This window comes from Apis florea, unplaced genomic scaffold (genome assembly GCF_048593485.1).
Source record: "Apis florea isolate Af1SG1 unplaced genomic scaffold, ASM4859348v1 contig_1794_pilon, whole genome shotgun sequence".
Lineage (NCBI taxonomy): Eukaryota > Metazoa > Arthropoda > Insecta > Hymenoptera > Apidae > Apis > Apis florea.
The window spans coordinates 2054347-2067835 of NW_028256482.1; the positions used below are offsets into that span (position 1 = coordinate 2054347).

General features: G+C 31.7%; 1 protein-coding gene across 2 annotated transcripts; it reads left to right on the forward strand.

The window, feature by feature from the left end:
- Positions 1–1242: 1242 nt before the first annotated feature.
- LOC100869752 (uncharacterized) lies at positions 1243–7418 on the forward strand. 2 transcript variants are annotated; one of them, XM_012488517.3, is made up of 9 exons: positions 1287–2690; positions 3702–3887; positions 4540–4878; positions 5547–5623; positions 5751–5851; positions 5950–6049; positions 6199–6411; positions 6755–6868; positions 6964–7418. In XM_012488517.3, the coding sequence occupies exons 1-9, from the start codon at positions 1760–1762 to the stop codon at positions 7117–7119; spliced, it is 2217 nt and encodes a 738-aa protein (XP_012343971.2). In that variant the 5' UTR covers positions 1287–1759; the 3' UTR covers positions 7120–7418. The 2 variants fall into 2 exon arrangements, with proteins under 2 accessions (XP_086768207.1, XP_012343971.2); XM_086912081.1 differs by lacking the exon at positions 4540–4878 and having other exon boundaries at positions 1243–2690.
- The last annotated feature ends 6071 nt before the right edge of the window (positions 7419–13489 follow it).

Genomic DNA, 13489 nt, shown 5'->3' on the forward strand with positions numbered 1-13489 from the left:
ATCAATGGTATTCTCCATAATGTTGTATTTATTTGAACTTGATTCGAAATAAGAAATTAAATAGAGAAAAAAGTTCTAGCAACAATGACAGGTCATCGATTGAACTTTTTATTGCGATTTCGTTCAAATAAATCAGAAGAGGTATGCACAAAAATATTGAATGGTATTTAATATTAATGTTTGAATAAGATCAACAAACAAAATTATTTTGAAAGAATAGATCTTATATAAAAATATTCATAAAACTTTTGTAAAATATAAAAATTTCGCTTCATGCTACCTTTGCATTAATGGACTGATAAAAAGCTAATATACAATATCGCCAAAAATCAAATCTTTGTTGATCATTCATTAAATCATTAAGAGGAAAAAAGAAATGAATTGGTTGACAAGTTTATTTTTGATTCTGTTCTATATTGGATTCTATTGTCAAGCCGAAAACAGGAAAAATGACCGGTATTTAAAAAATTTTGGTGAGTTTGAGTCGATAAGAAGAAGCGAATAGCATATTTATATCGTTTTTCTTAATTTTCACGAAAACATTTAATGCATTAATATCGATTACGCGCTAAACATTTTGGCAGAATGTCAATCATTCTTTTGCATAACGTTTTGTGCTAATATAATTACACATTTCGATTCTAGATCTAGATACAAAGAAGGAAACTGCAATGGAAAATGTAATCGATTCAGAAGGACAGTCACGATTTTTCGACGAACTCGGATGTAAGTTTTATGCGAATATATCTATCGCAATTAAAAATTAAACGATTGATTGGCAAAATATTATCTAATATAATCGATAAAAAGATCATTATAATTGAATCATTATTTCATTATTTTTATTCTTCTTTTTTATTTTATTAAATATTATATTTATATATTATACTTAGCTTTAATATTTTCGTCATTCGTTTATTCGCTCGTTTACTTGAAGAATATCTTAACTTAAAAATTGTCATAATATGAGTTTCGAACATTATTGATTAACTGGACGAAATGAATAAAATAAAGAAACAGATATACATCGAAAGAAAGAACAATTGTGTCATTTCTTGGAAAAGAGAATGTTAAAATACGGAATGTTATACGTGGGAAAAGAAAGGGATGGAAAAAGATGGAAAAGAAAGGATGTAAAAAAGACAAGGTAGGGGAAAGAAAGGAAAAGAGAGTGAAGAAAAGAATAAGTGGGGAACCAATGTTAGAGAAGATACGCTATCGTAGCAATGAGAAAGCTAACTGTTGGTGAAAGCCAGGAGCGCTTCTTTAGATGTCGGTAAAGTCTCGTCAGTCGATAGAATGCATCAATTCGTAATAGGTTAGGTAAAAAATTAATTTTTCAAAGTGTTGGAATGAAAAGCTGCTTATGTATGAACATAAATGGTGATCGAGATGTATAATACGTGAATGTTGTTAATCGAGGATACATTTCTCGAGGCATTTTCGAAAAGAATAAATTTGCGAGGTGTTATCGTGATCAAAATATATTAATTCGAATAACATCCTTAATACACACATACATATCCTTTAATCGTATCGATCAATGGAATGAAAGTAAAATGTCGAAAATACAATTTTTTCGATTTTTGGATTATCACCAATTTGTGCATTTTTTAACGATAACAAATATATCGATGAGGTCAAAAGTTTTATCGGTAGAATTTAATTAATATACAATTATGCTACGAATTTTGACAACAATTCATTAACTCAATCAAGTCTAATTTATTTAAACGATAAATTAGAAAGATATCGGATCATGAGTGTCATTGCAGTGGTACACGTGTTTCTAACAGTAACCGTTACTGCATTCAAATACAGTAATTACGATACAGTGACTTATGATCGTCCTTTGGTTACTTCTACACCGTCTTTGCCTCATTCATACAATTGGTATTCGAAATTGCAGAGATCTAAGAAAAACGAAAAAACAGAGAAATTTACAGTATTGTCTACTGGCCAATTTGTAGAGCAAGATCCTTTGAATTTATGGATCGACAGGCAACTATCAAACACAAGAAATCTCAGAGAAACGAGAACACTGGATAATAGTTTGGGGATTGGAAATCCATTTGAACGAAAGACGCGAAAGGCGACATATAAAATTGATACCTCTGCACAAGATATCGAAATAAAAGAATGTTTTGATCCAAAGAAGGAAAACTCATGGAATGGAGATAACGATCATTTTGACAAATTTCGAAATACAATTGTTCGAAGAACATACATAGGAAACAAAGATCAACCTCAAGACAGGTTGGATCATTTGAAAAAAAAAAATTTATCGGAAGGAAATAATGGAATTGGAAATCGAGAAAGACAAATTCGAGGAAGATTTATAATTGACGATATTAATAATGATAGTGAAAGTTATATTACAATCTCAGATAATTCAAATATTCAACAAAGGCAGCAATCAATACGTGATATCAATGATAAATATTTAAATGATACGAACGAAGAAAATCGTTTTCTCAATTTTCTTGATCGATTGAAAAAAAAAATGAATAGCGAAGACGTCGAACAATTGACATCGATGAGTTACAGGCAAGGAAAGAAATATAAATTAACCAGTCAGCAACAAGGAACACTTCTCGTCGAGGCTTTAAGAAAAAAACGAAACTATACAGGAGATCATCGAGGTCACAATAATGATCTACAAAATGGCATAATGGACATGCTGGGTAGAAGTAGGTTCTTATAATAAAAATCGAAATCGAAGGGGGGATGATATTCCACATAATTCAAGCTTTAAAAAAATCAAGCAGCCTAAAAAGTCTTCATTTTTTTTTCTAAAATAAATAAAAAAAATAAAAAATAGTGCAAAATATGGTGCGAAAATAAAAATAATAGATAGTGGATAATATATGATCGGTAATTTGATTGCAGATGATTCAATTATCACTTTAAAATTTTCATTGATTAACGGACAATCTAAACTCTAATCACTTGACTTTCCTACTCGATCTCGACACTATGAATCCTCGATTTCACTTATGAAATCGTTATTCGAAACGAAAGCACTCGTGTGTATTTATCTCAAGAAACAGACCGAAAGAAAGCAATGCGGTCTTGTATGACGACGCGTTGGGACATTTGGCCAACAATGCTAGACAGGACGTGACAAGACATTACGGAAAAAAAGAAAAGAAAAAAAATACATAGTTTGTTAACGACATTAGTAAACGAACAAAACTAAAATAACAGTAATTAACATATTAAAATCGTTTTTACCATAAATTCTTTTTGTTAATTACCATTGTATATAAAGATATAGTATACTACTTTATCGAAGGTGTTCTTTATTTATATAAAATAATTTATAATAATTGAAATTTATATATAATTATATATTATGATGTATAATAATAATTACATAACCGATATTCTTTCACTGATTGTGATTTCTCACTGAAATGCGTATTCGTTCGCATTCAGTTATAAATGAATTTAAATTCGGTAAAAGTGCATTTAATCGAATGTAATTAAAATTTCATAATCAATATAACCTAATTATAAATATAAATATTTATATATATCCAGCTTATTTAAAGATTTACTACGATCGAATATATATATATATATATATATATACATACACGTATATAATACGTGCATATACATCATGAAATAATATATTACAATTGTATATTTCTAATAAAATTGTAAAAAAATTGTGCGTGGAAATTGGTTTGTTTCAGTGATACCACAAACGTGTACATATAAAGGAACAACATTCGACTGTGGTCTTAGTATTAGTTGTGTTCTTGGAGGCGGTCGTCCAGTCGATCTTTGTTCCGGAGGGTTAATATGGAGTTGTTGCGTCGATGATGATGACATTCCTGATAAAGTACCACGACCAACAATTGGATTATTACAAAATGCTAGTGAGTTTTTACCGGCTCTTTATTCAATTTTTTTCTTCGACATTTCATTCAAACTGTGATTAGCTGTGTCGAATATCAGGTCGAATATCTGTCGATTAATTCCTCTTTCCTCAATTTTGAAGATGTATCGTAAAGGACAATCTTTTTCTTATAAACTATATAAATCAATCAAAACTAATGTAAACAACGATTAACTTTAATCTTTGAATTATTTGTAAAAAATTTTTATCTATATGTATTATCTATATGTAATGCATTCGTGATAATGTGTCCATCAATATGCTATTTCTCAACAATTTTAAGCTCATTAAAATTGACAAAGAGGAAATTAATCAATTTGATATCATCGAATATCATTATCCTTGGTTGATCATCACTTACAAATCTTTCGCGATAAAGATAATTTTAAGTTTAATAATTTAATATAGTTTAGGGGAGAGAAAAGGAAACGAATAGAAAAGTGCAACGATACATAAAATAAGAATTGCGTATCAACTTGATGTCTTCTGCTTTTAAATATGTGAAAACAATTAATTGTGATTAGAAATGAATACATACAGTGTACGTGTAAATTATAGTAATGTTTTTGGACCAAGCGAAAATGACAAAGATTGGCGAAAAAGAGGGTAAAATCGAAGTTGTTTAAACGTAGCGCTTTCGTTAAACTTGGCAAATCAACATCCCTATGTGGACGATGATGTGCAAATCTACGACAATGCGGCAAGGCCGAGCAAGCCAACATACAGTAGTCAGGATGAGCATGGAACGAGCTACCCGTATGCTGACATCGCGAACAAACCAACAACCATTTATGAGTCTTCGCATATATGGAATTATGATCGGCCTGTGTATACGAATCGTCCATCGGTTTATCATCCGCTCCAGCTTGATTATCCTCAGGATGAATATGATGCCACTTACCCCGATGTTTCGGGAATGAACATCCCAAACGAGGACGTCTCAAACTCCGTGGATTATTCCAAATATCGTGGTAATCCGCAAGTCAAGTTGCACAGTCAAAAGTTTTGCACTGCGAATATTCTATTCCGAATTTTTTCCCGAATTATCTATCTATGATGTTGTTTCTGATTATCGCTTGAAAACTGTATTAGATTTTTTTTCTAAATAACAACGTATATATAATATATATGATGTACTCTTAAAATTTCTAACATTTAAAATTTGATTACCAACGATTTTTTTGATCGACAAATGAAAGAATTTTCTCTTGAATTTTTCTCGTATAATAAGTGTCTGTCTACGAAATGAAGAAAGCACGTTTCTTCGCTTGATATTTTCCTCTGTTTCACTTTGCACGTTTCCGTATGTGGCTTTATTGCTATTATTCACATACAAAATAAATATCAGATGAAGGATAATAAGAAAATAAAAAATGAAAAAAAAGAAAAGAAGAAAAAAAAGGGTGGGAAATTTAATGTTCACACGCTATTAATAATAGCAGAAATGAGCAAGAAACATAAAATCAAAAACCGAAAAATACTTGGAAATGTATTTGTGATATCAGATATGTGTATATATATATCTATTGGCTATCTTATAGTAGGCTTATTACCTTTTTCTGTGATCACATGCATTACATAAGCTTTATTTTTCATAGTAATCCATAAAAATATCATAAGCTTTCATATTTTTTTACAGGTTGCGGTGAACTTTATACAAGAAGTAATAGAATCGTGGGTGGACACAGTTCCAGTTTTGGTAGTCATCCATGGCAGGTAGACTTATCTCAAAGAATCATTCTATAAAATTTGATAGATTTTTATGACAGAAAATTAATATTTTTTTAATTTGTTCTTTATATATATATATATTTATTTTATACTTTTTACCTTCGATTTTTAGGCTGCTATTATTAAATCTGGATTCTTAACAAAAAAATTATCATGCGGTGGGGCTTTACTCAACAACAGATGGGTTGTTACTGCCGCCCATTGTGTAGCAACGTTAGTATAATGAAATACATATGTGACAGAATTATATATAAAAAATTTTTAATCCAAAAAATTGTATTTAATATTTTTTTTTTCTTTTTTTCATATAGAACACCAAATGGTAATTTGAAAGTGCGTCTTGGTGAATGGGATGTTAGAGATGCATCCGAACGATTGCTACACGAAGAATTTAATGTTGAAAGGAAGGAGGTAGATAAAAGTTAAATTTTCAAATTATGAGTGACAACACATGTATGTAGATGTGTGTATTGAAATAAACAAAAATGATAAGTAGAAGTAGTTTGAAAAAAAGCAAATTTGAAATAAATAATCTAGATTTATTATTGAAAAAATTATAGGTTCATCCACAATATTCACCGACCGATTTCCGGAATGACGTAGCATTAGTAAAACTTTCGAGAACAGTGGCGTTCAAACAACACATCGTACCTGTTTGTTTGCCGGCGAAAAATCTCAAAATTTCTGGACGTACGGCAACAGTTGCTGGTTGGGGTAGAACGCGACATGGGCAAAGTTCAGCACCAACGATTCTTCAAGAAGTTGACGTTGAAGTATGTATTTATATTTTATAGACGTATGTGCATACATTAATACAAGAGTCAAAAAATAAGTTTTATGTAAACTTAAACTCGGTGAAAATTATAACATCATTTCATTTTGTTATATTCATATTTTTGATTTAACAATTGCTTTTTTTTTATCAATCATGAAATATGTCGCGTTTGTCAAAGGTATCGTTCAAATTAAAAATCCAATATGAATAATAATATTATCAAGTTTCATCAAAATAATTTTAATACACAAAAAAGTCTAGACGAATGCAACTCACTTTTTGACTCATCTTAATAATATATTCATTTTTTCTATTTAAACTGGAAACGAAATAACTTTCAGGTAATTCCTAATGAAAGATGTCAACGTTGGTTTAGAGCAGCTGGAAGGCGAGAAACTATACATGATGTTTTTTTATGCGCAGGTTATAAGGAAGGTGGGCGAGATTCTTGTCAGGTAAATTAAATTTATAATTTAGATAAATGTGTGCGATATTATAAAAGATAAAAATATCTTATTGAATAATTCAAATATTAATTTTGTTTAAATAGGGAGATTCTGGTGGTCCTTTAACTATGTCTGTAGAAGGAAGACATGTATTAATCGGTCTTGTGTCATGGGGTATTGGATGTGGTCGTGAACATTTGCCTGGTGTATATACGAATATTCAGAAATTCGTCCCCTGGATCGACAAAGTTATGAGTTAAATTTCATAATTCAAAAACATGGAAAATATAAGTAAACTGCAAGAATTATTTAAAGAATTATTATTTAAAAATGCAAGAATAATTTAAAGAGATGACGATATGCAGAAACGATAAAAGTACTTTATAATATAAGTACTTTAATTATTTTCTAAAAGAAAGTATTTATATGTTTTTTATTATTTTTTTTTTTTTTTGATAATATCAATTGGAATACAATCTCCGGATTATTAGGGAAATTTTTGTTTTTTATTTCTGCAAAGCAAATAATAAAATAAAAAAGAAATTACAATGCTTCAAAATTCATGCATTTCTTATTTTTATTATTCAATATAATTCATTCATTTTTAAAACTTTGATCAATTATTTGTGATTTTGATCAATATTTATTTATAGGTATTTTTTTTATCTACTGAAGTAAAAAATTTTTATATAATATAGTTGTTAATTAAATTTGATTTAAAATTTCGAAATTTCAAAATTAAATTAAATTATGAAGATAATACAATTACCTAAGAATATTTTAAAACTGATTAAAACTGAAATTATTAACATTATATCCTTGAATGAAACAAAAATAAGAATTTAATTAAAAGTTTTTTTATTACGTTCAAGAAAATGATATTATCGAGAAAAATTATCAAAATTATCATCGGTCGATATATAATTCATATTCTCTTAAGATATGAGTTGAATTTGAAATGATTATATAAAAATATTTAACACTGAAAAAGAAAGAAAAAATTAATAATAAGAAAATTTTTACATAACATAATATTTTATTTATAGGAAAATTAAAAGTGAAATTTGTTGGTAAAAAAGGAAATGATAAATCACAAATGATAAAATAGAATCGGTTATGTTACGTGTACATAAATATAAATAATAAATATATATAATATGTAATATAGATATTAAATATATTACGTCATATTAAATATTATTAATTAAAATCAAAGTGATTTGCTAAAAAAACTAAAAAGAATAGAATAAAAAACATTCAATATTAATTACAATAATATAGATAAATTAGACTAACATAAATATATATATATATATATATAATAATTAACAGTTATTAATATTTTATCTCAATGAAACAGTAATAATAATTAGTTAAGAAGATAACTCATTCAAAGATATTAAAAATATTGAAAAATATGATTTGATAAGTAATCAGACATTAATTAAATATTAATAAGGATATATGTATAAATGAGCAAATTAATCAAATTTGAAATGATCGATTAAATGATAAGTGAATGAATGGTTAATAAATGATTAAGTATGTAATTTAATTAATTAAATTGTCATGTCAATATAAGCGACAGATGATGGCTATTACTAATCGTGAAAAGTATCTTATTTTTGCTTGTCAAAAGCTGAGCAACAATCGGATAAAACAAGAAGAAATTGTCTTGCAAAAAGAGAAATATAGATTAGATAAATATGTAAGAAAATATAAATATTAACACGTAGAAAGAGAGAGAGGGACATATAGAAAAAAAAAGTAATAAAATAGATGAGAGGAGAGAGAGAGAGAGAGAGCTGTGGAAAACAAAGAGCGAGTAGGTGAAACGTCGAGACGTGGGCGGAGGGTAAGTTGCTAATTAGAGCCAGATTAAACGCTTGTCTGGGGAACCATTTTCCTTGCCGTTCCTCGCCGTTGCTCGCTAGAAGACGAGTGCGAAGAGAAAGAGAGAGACAGAGGAGAGAGAGAGAAAGGAAGAGAACCAACCATGCTCTAGAGTAGGGGTGGAAAAAAAGAAAGTAGGAAAGGGTGGCTAAGGTTGCAACAGGGAGGGGATAACTCGACTCCGGTTGGAGGCAGGACCGAGCTTAATGAAAAGTGTTTGCCCCGTAAAAGTTAAGATTAATTGGCGCTCGGGGGATGGTTACCGCGGTAATCAGCCAGTGCCAGTGGTTTTCAAACGTAAGGTACATACTTGTTTCGCGTTAAATTGTATCTTGCTTACGTTTTCGTTTTTTACTATTTCCTATCATTTTTCCCTGTTCAATTTTATTCCGACATAAGGTCTATATCTATCATTTTCTTTTTTTTCCACACGTTACGTTAATTTTCTATACGAGCTAATTTTATTTTAATATCCATTTAAATAGATGAGAAATACACATTTGTTAAAATGGATGACGTTTTATAATATAAAATGATAAAATCGATATTTAAAAGCTCCAATCGTAACACGACTGCAATTGCTTCCGCGGTTTCCGTGGATTTCGTGGTTCTCGTGGCTTTTGTGGCTTTTGTGGCTTTTCGTTTGATAAGTTATACGTGTATAAATACGTGCACACTATAAATTATGAAGTTGAAATATACGAAATTGTTTCCCTAGATCGAGATACCGTACCGATTTCAATTTCAGTTGAGCATTACTGAAACGAGAGGTTAATTTGGCGACACCTAGTTTCATTAACAACGCCATTAAAAGTAATGGGCGGTGAGGGCCGAACTTGACGATGCGGCCACATGGGGGCCGGAAGATTCTAATTAGGAGATAGACCTCGAACTGCGGCGAGGGTCGAAGAGTTGGAAAGTCGAATGCAAGACAATATTTGGAAAATGAAAGGAAGGAAAGAAGTAAGAAATTAGCCAAAATACGAACGGAAAGATTATTTAAGTGTTGCATCATTCGATGTTCGTAAAATTATTCGTAATTGAATATTGCTTGTTCAAAATCGCACGATACGTGTCTATAGTTGGCAATTAAGAATTTTACACGTTCGAGATATGTATATGTATATATATATTAATTTAAAATGATTAAGTAAATCTTTGTAAACGTTTATTATATCACTGATACGTGATTACACATTGTCGAATAATTATCACCTTTCGACTCTCGTGTTTCTCCAGATTTCTCGATACTTCGTGTTTTCCAATACATACTTTGAACCGTTTAAACAAAAACCGAATCTAGCAAAGAGGATAAAGTATGATTAACAACATTTACATATACACAAAACACTGCCAAATCGATACATGACATCAATTAAGATTTATCTATCGCGGGCGATACCTAATCAAAGTATTAATCAAACAATCTTATCCCCAAGATAAAAACAGATGAATTAACCATCAAGTCGTTAATTACTTTTGGGATAACAAGACTTTGGATGGTGTTTGTCCTAAATTGTTATCATTAAATAATATGTGAAAGTTACGACCAATTATAATTATCAATCCTCTAAGTTTAATAAATCGAACTTTGTACTTCACGCAAACACATTTCACGTAAGTAATACGTGTGCATAGATACAATTTATGTACCTAACTATATATTATTATTAAGTAGTACAAGCAAATGTGATGAACGTTTCATATTTTTTAATCAAATTATTTGAAGAAGAGAAAGAAAGAAAACAAGAATGCAAACTAGATTTTGAAAATTTGAATTTATCTAGCGAGTTTGAAGAAGAAGGGGCAAAAAAAGGGGAAGAAAAATAAGCTAGGTTTATCATGACGAAGCATAATCACCGGTCAAAAATTTGTGTATTTGCTCGATAGTCAAAAGTTGAAGGGTGCTACCTGCATTACATACACACACTATACGCGCACACACGTGCACATGCATAAATGCACGTGCACGTAAAATTGAGAATTGTCAATCATAAAGAGATGTATTTAATTACTGCGACTTAAAAAAATAATCAAGTTATTACAAAAATTAATTAAAAAGATTTTATAAGTTTATATATAGAAGAAATAATGGACAGGATATCGATGATCCCATAGATGAAAATATATGTTAAATAAGAAATAAATAATAATAATAATAACATTTGCCGAAGAAGAAATAAAATATAAAAGTAGTTCATCGATCTACGAATAATACATATTATAAGATGGGTAGGTATATTAGGAGACATGTTTAAAATTTTCATTTCGTATATAGGTATACGTACGTGCCTCGATCCTTAAGTAAATAATCTACCCTCTCTGTATTATTTGGTTAAAAAGCGGTCACCGGTGAAGTTGTACCGTTTGCCTTCGACTCGTATACTTATAGGTAGATATACACATAGTATACCTAAGTACTTTAGTTGCGCTGCAATTTGTGAAAAATATACAAGGAGTCATAACAAAACGTAAAAGGTACGTAGGTGATTTATCATTCTTTCAAACACGCAACGAATTTATCCATATTAATTTTGTAATAAAAACAAATTGACTTATTAACGAAAAGTAAAATCGGAAAATAAAATATTTACGTGTGATCCGAACAAGGATGTAATATAATAGATGTAATAGTCGTATAAAAGTGTAACTAATATTTTTTCTAGAATAAGTAATACGAAAAAACATAATTGTTCTTTCAGTGTGTCGGATTGTATTTTGTCTCGAAAAATATATTTTTCTCTCTCTCTCTCTTTCTCTCTCTCTCTCTATTTTTAGTTTAATAGGTAAGTATATAAGAATTGAAATCAATCAATCTCGATAAGAGAACGATATTTGAGAAAACTGGATACGTTAGACTAGACACGGTGAAAACGAATAGACTTTTTATCAGTAGGATAAGCAAATGCGCCGTTAGGACCCACGTAAAATATCGCACGAGAACCGATAACAGGCTGATTATTCGAAAACTGGGTGTGATACCTATTATGCTGCTATTAGTTGCTCGATAAAACGGCAGATATCACCGATATTTCTTTGAAAAGAATTGTGGACGAATGCAATAAACAGAAAATGAAGAATTTGGTAGATAGATATTAAAAAAATCTATATATATATATATATATATATATATATTATGCATAGATATATAAAAAAAAGTATTCGTTCTCTTGTTCTCATTTAAAAGAATCGCGTAGCAAGCACCGCATACCGATCTTAACTAGGCTTGTATTCTGCAGTCGTTGTTGAATTGGGCGAAAATCTCGTTTCGTGAGTGAGAATTCTCTCCGTCTCTCCTTACTCTAATTTTCTTTCTTTCTTTCCTACAAACCTCTCGTCGCCAGTTGGAATATCGCTTTGCCCTCTTCTTTCCTTATCACTTTTATCCTTTTCTATTCCTTTCTATTCTTGATAACACCTTTTCCAATTACTCTTTTAACCTGTCTCGTCTTCTCTTTCTTCTCATGCCTCTTTACTTTTCGTAGAGACAAGAGGTTCAACGACTTGAAATACGCACCTATTACCTTTAATGTCAAACGTACGCTTGTTTCATATTAGAAATCCACTAAACTCCGGACGAGGTATCGATCCTCTACTAGTTTCCTACTAGAAATCCATACAAAACAGAGGCTGAGAGTTAGTCAAGAATTACGAAAACGTTTGAGAATGTAACGAGTATAATTTGGTTATTTTTTCTAAAATCCGCTAGATGGACACTGCGAATACTATCGAGAATACGATTCCAAATTGCCATTCTCAATAACGCGCACCGCGAATAAATAAATTTCAAGAGTTTCACTCTCGAAATGTACCTTTATGATATCCCCGTTCGTTGAACGGTGACGAATCTGGAATCGAGAATGATGAATCGTGGAGTCGAGAATCGGAAATCAGAAATTGTGAATCGGAACTCGGTTTCTCGAGGGGCGAAGGGAGAGGGGGGGGGCGGAGAAGGGACGGGGGAGGGAGAGGGGGGGGTCGGGAGAGGCGATGGTGGTGTCGAGACTGTGGAATCGGGACTCGAGATTCGGGACTCGAGGTTACGAACCTATGGGACCGGGTAGGCGAGGGTGGAGGGGGAGGAAGGGGATGGTGTAGGCGTGGCAGAATCGCGAGGTTTGCCGCGATAGGCGTGGCAGAATGGAGTGACCGCGGAAACTCGGTAGCAGAGGGGAGCGGTTTTCCCGTTACGGACACGCGGTTCCTCGCAACGTCACTTTGTGGTGCGGCTTCGAGTTAATCGCTCGTATTGCCGCGAAATCAAAACCGTTCGTCATAGGCGCACGTTCGTTGGTCGTTGGTCGTCGTACGTACACGATAGCACGGTGAAAATAACGGTTTTTCAATGCGATCGAAGACACGCAAGAGATTTCGTTCACCGTGATCCACCGTACGAGAAATTAATTTTTCAAAGCCGATACCGATCGTCAACGTATCCAACTGGCCGATCGGTTGTGCGGTCGTTCGATCGATCGATCGAGTCCCGTACGCCGATCGGAAGTTCATCGATCCGTTTCGTCGATCGATCGGGCATTTGTCTCAACTGGATGATCCCGAGAGAAGTGAAAAGACGCGTTCGAATTACATCCGTGTGAATTGATTCGAAACATAAACATAAAGGTGTTCGTGAAGGGGGAGGGAGGGGGGGGAGAGAGGTTGGAACGAAGCGAGGAATTATCATCATGTGGTAATCGAGAGGAATCGAGAGGCGTTCGATCGTCGTTCAGGAATTCAGGT